Below are 9,966 nucleotides of genomic sequence, written 5' to 3'. Positions count from 1 at the left end.
GACAGGTGGGACGTTCTGGTGCTAGCGCAGTCCAGCAAACCCAGAGACATCAGGATCTCTTGGACCTGTTGGAGTAGAGACCAGAACCAGAACTCTTGGTTAAACTCCAGAGAGCAGGAGGAAGACCAGGACTCAGTTTGGAGGCCTTTCTCACCATCTCACGCCGAGCCTCCGGTTTCTCCTGCAGCTTCAGGTTCGCTGAAACCTGCAGAAACACAAAGATCTGAAGAACCTGGACCTGGACACACTGAGACAAACATCAGAACACTAAACCGCAGAGACCCGTGGGGGGGGGCGGGTTTATGGTGCTGACTCTGGTGCATGGTGAGGTTCTGGAACATTTAGACTGGGGGTTTATTCTGAGGCCTGGTTCTGGAGGGACACAGAGTTCCCTGTGGAGGAGAGGGCTGAAGCTCTGCGTGGAGCTTTGAGAAACTGGGTCTGGTTCTGGTTCTGGGTTTTGTACCATCATGGCCTCGTGCACGGTCAGGTGTGGCAGCAGCATGTCGTCCTGCATGATGTAGCAGGAAACCTTCCTGAAGGAGCGCAGGTCTCTGGGCTGGCCGTTGATGAGGATCTCACCCTTCATCCCCGTCTCTCTGTTAACAAGGACACGGGGGGGGGGGTTAAAGTCCCAGAACCTCCAGAGACGCCAGAAATCAAGGTTCTGGTTCCGCTCACCTGTAACCGGCCAGGATGTTCATCAGGGTGGATTTTCCTGCTCCGGACGGGCCCATGATGGCCACCAGGTCCCCGCTGGTGAATTTCCCAGAGATCCCTTTGAGCAGAGTCTTGTAACCTGAAACGGGCCAGAAACAATCAGTCTGCAGGTTCCCAGCAGAACTCACAGCAGCTCTTTGTTCTCTGGGCTGGGTCTGGTTTCAGACCAGTTTGGAGGGTTTTCTCTGGCCTGCTTTCATGTTGATCTACACAGATTCACCTGAACACGAGGCTCCGCCCTGACCTCTGAGAACGGAACCTGATCTGACTGCACACAGGCTTCTGAACCTGTTCTGGACCAGACGCCGAAGCTGCTTTAAGGACTACCAGAATCAGCGAGGCCTCATCGGGTCCTGGTCCCACAGGAACCTCAGAGTCCCTCAAACTAGGAAACGAAGGACTTGTGTCAGGAAACGACATGTCGAGACACTTTATGGCATTTTTTGGTCGATCTAAAAGTGTTTCTGAGGTTCTGTGCACATAATCCCTCTCACGTTAAGCAATGTCAACAGCTTTATTCACTGGACCTGCTGGAGAACATGGAGGAGACTCGGTTCTGGTCTGGACCTGCTTTGCTGCATCTGACTATGACCAGAGAGTCCTCAATCTGTTGAGGGTCTAATAAAATCTGGACTGGACCAGACTGTGCGCCCCCTGGTGGCTGGCTCTGGTCCTCCCTGAGCTGGAACCAAACAAACAGAAATGACCTGCAGTAACCTTTTGCTGCTGGAGGACCAAGGCTGTTAATCAGATTACCAGATTTAATCTGACCGGCAGTAACTCCAGGTTACTACAGGGTACTACAGGCCACCACAGGGAGTAGAGAGTACTACAGGCTAGTACAGGGTGCTAAAGACCACTAAAGGTACTGCAGGGTCCAGCAGGCTAAATCAAGATATTATGGGGTAATCTAGGGAATTGCAGGGTACTACTGAGTACTACAGACTACTAAAGGTACTGTAGGGTCCAGCAGGCTAAATCGAGATATTATGGGGTAATCTGGGGAATTACAGGGTACTACTGAGTACTACAGACTACTAAAGGTACTGTAGGGTCCAGCAGGCTAAATCGAGATATTATGGGGTAATCTGGGGAATTACAGGGTACTATTGAGTACTACAGACTGCTAACGGTACTGTAGGGTCCAGCAGGCTAAATCGAGATATTCTGGGGTAATCTAGGGAATTACAGGGTACTACAGAGTACTACAGACTGCTAAAGGTACTGTAGGGTCCAGCAGGCTAAATCGAGATATTCTGGGGTAATCTAGGGAATTACAGGGTACTACTGAGTACTACAGACTACTAAAGGTACTGTAGGGTCCAGCAGGCTAAATCGAGATATTCTGGGGTAATCTAGGGAATTACAGGGTACTACTGAGTACTACAGACTACTAGAGGGTATAGCAGGATACTACCGAGTACAATAGACCACTAAAGGATATTACATGAGGTCTCCGATCACCTGTATGCAGATGGCATCGGCTCTACTGCTCCTTTAAGGATTCTGAGTTTCAGAAACTGTCTGAAGAGAGAGTCCGTCAGCTATCACCAGAAGATTGGCTTGAGTTAAACTTCAGAAAAGACTGAATGTCTGATCATTGCCCCTGAGAGCGTGGTTCCTCTGACTCGTCAACAACTTGGTCGTTTATCTTCTGTCGTCAAGTCAAGTTTGAGGAATTTGGGTGTTTTAGACCAATCAATGTCTCTTGAAGGCCACTCAAAAAGGCTGGACCAAAACTGCTTTTATCATTTGAGAAACATCTCCAAGCTATGAAGGCTGGTGTCAAAGCATGGACTCTGCAGCGAGGCTCCTAACAGAAGAGCTCACATCACTCCTGTTCTGACGTCTCTGCACTGGTTACCCGTTAACTTTCAGGGCTCTACATGGTCAAGCTCCTCCCTATGTTACTGAACTGATGCTCCAACCCGAGCGCTGAGGTCCACAAACATTCTAGAAGCTCCAAAGACCAGATATAAAGGTTGAGTATTGACCGACTGGTCCCTTTTAAAGCGCAGCTGAAGACTTTTACTTAAAGCTGCTTTTATCTGAATCTTTTGTTTTCTGATTTTAATTTTTATTTGTTTTTTTTCTTCTGTTGTTTTATGACTTCAAGATTTGTTTTGTTGATCTTTGTGAATCCTCTTGTGATTTTTCTTTCTGTGATAAGTGCTATATAAATAAACTTTTTACTTTTTTAGTTTAAGTATCTCGGGGTCTTGTTCACGAGTGAGGGTAGGAGGGATCGGGAGATCGACAGGCGGATTGGTTCGGCGTCTGCAGTGATGCGGACGCTGAGCCGATCTGTCGTGGTGAAGAGGGAGCTGAGCCAGAAAGCCAGGCTCTCGATTTACTGGTCGATCTACATCCCAATCCTCACCTATGGTCATGAGCTTTGGGTAATGACCGAAAGAACGAGATCGCGGATACAAGCGGCCGAAATGAGTTTCCTCCGTAGGGTGGCCGGGCTCAGCCTTAGAGATAGGGTGAGGAGCTCGGACATTTGGGAGGGACTCGGAGTAGAACCGCTGCTCCTCCGGATCGAAAGGAGCCAGTTGAGGTGGTTTGGGCATCTGGTCAGGAAGCCTCCTGGACGCCTCCCCGGGGAGGTGTTTCGGGCATGTCCTGCCGGCAGGAGGCCCCCGGGTCGACCCAGGACACGTGGGAGAGGTTACATCTCCAATCTGGTCCGGGAACGCCTTGGGGTCCTGCCGGAGGAGCTGGTGGAGGTGGCCGGGGAGAGGACGGTCTGGAGCTCCCTAGTTGGGATGCTGCCCCCGCGACCCGGACCCGGATAAGCGGAGGAAGACGACGACGACTTTACTACTACAGAGTACTTAGGGGTACTACAGGATACTATAAACGGTGGCACAGGGTACTTCAGGGTACTGCAGGCTACTAGACAGTTGGATGTTTTTCATGACCAGTTTTTTGGTTCTGGACCTGGAACCAGACCCAGTTCTGAAGCCTATCTGGTTTAATAATTAGGTAGAAATGTATTTAAAGTATCTGACAGAACCTAAATGACCCGTTTGGGTTTAATTATCTTGAGCTCTGCCCACTTGCTGCTACTCTGTGATTGGTTACTTTTGTCACATGACCTGTCCAGTTTTCACTCAGAAGTCCTCAGTAGTCAGAACTTGTCAGTACCAGTTTGAAGGACTCAGTGGTTCCGGTGGGACCAGAACCTGACGAGGCCTCCTTCTGCTCATCTGATTGGATGAAAAGACCAACTAAACTGAATCTGGTGCTCAGAAGTTCCTGAAAAGCATCAGGGTACCTGCAGGTCCAGGTTCTAGTATCTCATCTCACCTGAGCAGGTGAGGAACACCATGGGTCTAAACCCGGTTTTTCTGACAGAACCATATAACATCAGATGTTATTCTGGTTTTATAGGAGCAGAACCAGAATATCAGACCTCAGATCTGGACTCTGCTTAGCCGTCTTTTGTCCCTTTGTTTCCTCCTGAAAAGCTGAAACCCAATCCGCTAGAACCAACAGGGCCGCTTGACAGGAGGCAGAAACCCAGATCCAACATTTCAGAACCAGGTTTGGATCTGGTTCTGGGTCTGGATCTGGATGTAGGTCTTATTCATTGTCTGGATGCAGGTCCACCTTCTGGTCTGGTTCTGATTCTGGGGCCGGACCTGTTCTGTTTTGAACTGAGGCAGGCTGATGGGGCTCGCTCTAATCGGACCTGTAGCTATTTGCAGCATGAGGTTCTGGTGAGATTATCAGATTATGACCTGGTAATCCAGCAGAGTCCGGCTGTCACAGAACCAAACTCCTCTGGTTCTGTTTTTTTCTTCACATCTGCTGCAGACGATCAGGGTTCTGCTCATCAAATCGAATCAAACTTTATTTATAAAGCACTTTTCATGCATAGCATGCAGCACAATGTGCTTCACAGATTAAAACGACCCATATAACCCACATTCCCTCCCTTTCCCACACTCAAAACAATAGTGACAGTTTCACCCCCAATCCACAAACCATTGCCAGGCACACACACACACACACGCACATACACACACGTACACATAACACATTAAAAGACCACAGTAAGCACTAGGTTGAGCTCAGACTGGACAGGTAATGAAAGACGCGCCATCATGGGAGCCATCTGCCTCGTCAACAGCAGATTAGCAGCATCAGCCAAGACACCAATCCAGGGCGCCCTGGGAGGGAGGGTGGCAACCCCCACCACTCCCTGGGCACTACCCTAGGGGCGCCCCAGCCGCCGCCATAGACCACTGGTCCCGAGGCAGAGGGCTCCCCATAGGAAACACTGGAAGGATTAGAATACGTGACATGTGAAATAACACGAGCTAAAATGGAAAATATCTAAAATGGATGATGTAAAATAAATAAATCAGTAAAATAAGCCATTTAATAAATAGTAATCAGTTAAAAGCTAAACTAAAAAGGTCTTGAGCCTATTCTTAAAAACGTGAACGTTCTCTGCGGCCCTGAGATCCTCCGGCAGCCCGTTCCAGAGGCGAGGGCCGTAATAACTAAAGACGCCTCGCCGTGAGTGCGAGTCCTGACTTTAGGGATGACAAGGAGACGGCTGCCAGAGGAGCCCTGGGGCCACGAGGGTTCAGATGGTAAAAGCAGTTGTGAGAGATAAGACGGGCCAATACCATTAAGAGTATCTTAAAATGACTCATGACTCAGGTTCTGAGCCCAGATGGGAGTCCAGAAGGTCCAATCTCCTACAGAGAGGAGATTGGACCTTCTGGTCTAATGAGAAGGTTCTGCAGCGGGCTGAAGGACCTTGTGGTCCAGGTCTAAGTTTTAATCCAGGTGGGTCCATCTACTTCTTTAAATCCCTATAAGCCTCATGCCCCTAAAGTGGACTTGGTCCCTGCAGGATCTACAAACTGTCTGGAGCTTTCATGTGACACCAGGTCTGGAACGGATCAGGTCTTGGGCTGATCAGGGCTCATCTGAAGTCCACCAGGCATGTTAAGGTACCTGTCCTCCTCCACCAGGGCCCCTCCCTGATGGAGTATGAGACGTCTTTGAACTGGATGTTGACAGCTGGTCTCCGTGGTAATGAGGAGAACCTCTGGGCTTCCATCAGGTTGTTATCCACCTTCTTCAGGTGTCCCTGCAGCAGCCGCGTCCGCTGGCTTCCTGCTGGTCTCTTGTGAACCGCCTCATCCAAACAGACACACACGGTTCTGGGGTCCAGCATCAGGTCTGGGGGCCCGTTGGTGTTCTGAGGGACCAGAAGATGAAATGGTTACATTCAGGTTGTAATCTGTGTAACGAGTTTAAATTACATTTAATTAAGGACCATAAGACATTAAAATTCATATCTAGTATGAATTCCATCTCATGGACACTGGGTTATTTAAATCAGAAGACTGGATCTTTTTATTACAGGGATTTTCTAATAACACTTTGTATTAACTGAGAGACAAGAGAAGAGAGACTTTCAAACGTTTAAGGAAATTTTTTACTAAATAACTTTAAACAATTTAACAAGACTAACTCTCTAATGATGGATGTTCTGTTTGAATGAAGTGTGAGGTGAATGATGTCAAATTCAGAACCTTCGTGTCCGGAGAAGCAAAGTCTGAGTGGGAGATGATGTTTTGCTCCTAACTGATCAGAGTTTGAGACTCGTGGTCATAAACACATGAGACGCCATTTGTGTCGCATCCACATAACCTCAGTGAGACCTCCGTACAGATCTGGATGCCAGGTCCACGACCCTCCTCTGGTACCGGAGCCGATGAAACAGCGTTGACAGCACGACAAACCAGTCTTTGGATAGTCTCCAGGTAAAAAGCGACAGGTGTTTCACAGCGTCAAAAAGGGACCCTCCTTGGGTCAGCGAGTTCAGCTTTTATTCTGAAAGGTACCGTTGCTTGGTTGGTAACAACAGATTTTTCCCAGCTTGATGGTTCTCAGCTTAAAAAGAGAAGCATAGATGGCCGGTCCAATACTTAACATGCGGTGAACTTCATGAGATCTTGAGAACGAGATCTTGAGAACTGAACTTAAGATGGCGTTGGAACTGTTTTATTAATCTGGATGTTTTTGATTCTGGATGAATCAAAGCTGACAGATTTAATAAACACCACAGAGACTCTGCCACGCTTCAGACTAGGAAGGTTCTGATTGGATCAGCAACAGCAATGTGTCATGCGGCCGTTTACCTTAACGTGTATCAGCGTGTCTAGTGACTAGAATAAGTCATTTACTCATTAAAAACATATTAATCATAACATTGTGATTTCACAGATCGGTCACATTGTATTATTGACTAACAGTTGTTTTGATTAGCTTTATTGAAAATAGAGTTCTTTGATTTAATAAAAAGAAAAGAGTCTTCATCTTCTCTCTTCATTGCTGGAAAGTAAACAGTTTAGAAGCAAATGCATGACCTTGAGGCTGTTTCATGCACTCTGGCGCTGTGTCAGAGGCAACTGTGGAAAAGGTTGAATAACCTTGGAGGAATAGCTCCTTCATCACGTTACATCTGGATCAACAGTTCTCCAGAACTTCTGAAGCTCTGGAGGGGTTTCCTACTACCTGCTGTTTTGGTCTGGTACAAGAAGGTCCATTACCCCCTCACACCTTCGGAAAGTCTGGTCTGCATCAGTGGTTCTGGTGTGGGTTGGAGGTTCTAGTCTGGATCTGCGGTTCTGATCTGGATTTGAGGTTCTGGACCAGTCCAGTCTGACAGCTGCTGAGCTGTTTCAATTCAATTCAAGTTTATTTATAAAGCGCCAAATCACGACAAGAGTCGTCTCAAGGCACTTCACATAATAAACATTCCAATTTAGGTCAGTTCATTAAGCCAATCAGAAATAATGTTTCCTATATAAGGAACCCAGCAAATTGCATCAAGTCACTGACTGTTGAGTCCAACATGAGCCTAAATCTCCAGAGACCAGACTGGTACCAGAGTGAACCTGCCTGGACAGAAGTCCCAGGTCTGCAGAACCTCTGGATTTATTCAAAGGTCCAAAGCTCCATGCAGGTTTAACGTTTAGGAAAACATAAACTGGTCCCGAGTCATTTTGGATCAGCCCACCCTGAAAGCGACCAGGTCCAGTGGGGCTCTGGGAGCTCCGCCCCCAGTCCCCAGGTGGTCTACCTGTGTGTCACTGAGCACGCTCAGACAAGCGTGACTAAAAGTTCTATTGAGCCCAGTTTGTTTTGTTCGGGTTTAATTGTGAAACTTTTCTGACTAAATTAACAAGAACATAAAATTCATCTGAAGCAGAAAAAAATTCACAAAGATTACATTAAAAAAATGTGTGTGTGTGTGTGTGTGTGTGTGTGTGTGTGTGTGTGTGTGTGTGTGTGTGTGTGTGTGTGTGTGTGTGTGTGAGACCAGACTCACCATGATGATGGAGTTGGTCACCGTGGGGTTGTGGACAGACCAGGCGGCCATCAGACAGGCCATGATCGACACTCTCCCTCACTAAGCTCAGAGTCACTTCCCACGCTCAGCTGGGATCGGAGGCCCCACCCCCTTTTCCTGGCCCCACCCATCTCACTGTATAGCAATGTCCACCTTAATGGTAATGTATTTTTTCAGACGGATGAGTTTTCTGAAGCTGTGTGGAACCAGCTCATGATCCTAGTAGACCCACTCCCTCTGAGGGACTGGAGTGGGAGCTCTGGGGCTCACAGGACCAGGTAGAGTAATCCGATCTGGGTTCTATCCCAGGACAAGAGTCTGGTTAAAACAGGGCTCCATAGTCCAGACACAGGTGAACCAACTGAACCTTACCCCCAAAAACACCACTCCCATAGTTCCACAAGAGGCCAGTGCTTGGTGTGGAAAGTGTTGGAGAACATTGGTCTAGAAGACTTGGTGTGAGGTCAACGTCCTCGGTTTTTCCCACCCCTCAGAGACCTTCTGCACCCAGAACATCTGAATATTCAGCTCTGGCCCCGTTTGAAGAGTTCCATCCAACATGAAAACATCTGATCATCGCATCCAGTGCAGGGATGAGAGAAACTATTTAGTTTGGTGGGGTTTTAGGATCCCCATGTCCTCCTGTTAGGGGACACTCGCACCTGTCCAGGTGATATAAAAGCTGCAGGACTCCACCTGGTGGGTGAGCCAAGTCACTGCAAGCCGAGAATCAAATTCTTTCCATGTATCTGGGATGGTTCCTCTGAGGAACAAGAAAAAACATTTGAGCTATCTAAAGACATCAAGGATCACTAGCTTGTTACCTAGGTTACCGTCCCAAAATGAAGCCTGATACAGCGGGCATCTATCAACTGGAGCAGCAAATGGGAATGGTGATCCGTGTGCAGCATCTCCAAACCAGCACCAGTGAGACGTAGAAACAGATCCGCTCTTTGCTGAGGTTCATCTCAAGCTGACTGAGGATGCAGCAGGCAGACCTCCAGGTCTGAAAATAGCCTCGAACTCTAACCATGTTCCTCCGACAGAACATTCACAGGATCATCCAGAGGAACCAATCCAGAAGCTTCAGACACAAACGCAAAAACTGTCCAGTTTTTGGGAACATTTTGCTTTATTAAGTCACAGAAACACAAAAACCTGAAGATCTAACCAGTTTTCTGCTGTCCCTGATCCGGTGCACAATCAGACACCAACACAAAACTTTAAAAACAACATCCCATTGCCCCGCCCCCTCCAACATCCCCCGCCCACCTGAAAGCAGTTGCTCAGGTGTGGGGTCTCGCTGTAGCTCCGCCCACCAGACCTGTTACTGGAATTTCGTTTAATTTTTTTATCTCAAATAAAATCTGGGGATCTAAAATGTAGACGGAACCAGAACCAAGATGACGGGTCACAACGAGAGCAGTGTGTGTGTGTGTAGAGCAGCATTGACATCGGCCTTGTGATGGCTGCAGCTGCACTGTTGCACTACGGCCTAATGCCACTACATCCAAATTTGGTTTTCCTTAATTAATTTGCTTTAATTAAACATAAACAATCTCAGCCCAGTGGCCTAGTGGCGGCGTCCACCCTGGGCTCAAATCCTTGGTCAGGTTATGCCTAAGGCTTTCAAAAAATGGGACCTAATGCCTCCCTGATAGACACTCGGCATTAAGGGGTTGGATTTGGGGTGGGGGGGGTTCTCGGGCTGCAGCTGTTTTTGTGGGCTGATCAGCCGTTACTGAAGTTCCTCCTTCGTCTCACTGAAGCAGGTCTGTTTGATTCTTTATTGGAGGTTTGTTACTTTCACCTCTTTTATGGGCCCAAGAACCAGTTTTTTGTAAAAATGTTCCGACAGCTTT

At 47.8% G+C, this 9,966-nt stretch overlaps 1 protein-coding gene across 1 annotated transcript in view; it reads right to left on the bottom strand.

Moving 5' to 3' along the window:
* The window catches only part of abcg1 (ATP-binding cassette, sub-family G (WHITE), member 1), a 13,207-nt gene extending 4,878 nt beyond the window's left edge, over positions 1–8,329 (bottom strand). Inside the window, exons 1-6 of the mRNA XM_054742389.2 lie at positions 8,084–8,329; positions 5,698–5,944; positions 682–799; positions 467–599; positions 155–205; positions 1–65 (exon numbers count right to left, since the gene is read on the bottom strand). The exon at positions 1–65 is cut by the window's left edge and continues 81 nt beyond it. Of these exons, the coding sequence (XP_054598364.1) occupies positions 1–65; positions 155–205; positions 467–599; positions 682–799; positions 5,698–5,944; positions 8,084–8,146 (677 nt within the window). The 5' untranslated portion in view covers positions 8,147–8,329. The remainder of the gene's footprint in view (positions 66–154; positions 206–466; positions 600–681; positions 800–5,697; positions 5,945–8,083) is intronic.
* Between the last annotated feature and the right edge of the window lie 1,637 nt (positions 8,330–9,966).

Source organism: Nothobranchius furzeri, chromosome 13 (assembly GCF_043380555.1).
Source record: "Nothobranchius furzeri strain GRZ-AD chromosome 13, NfurGRZ-RIMD1, whole genome shotgun sequence".
Lineage (NCBI taxonomy): Eukaryota > Metazoa > Chordata > Actinopteri > Cyprinodontiformes > Nothobranchiidae > Nothobranchius > Nothobranchius furzeri.
This window is presented reverse-complemented; position numbering and strand designations above follow the sequence as displayed.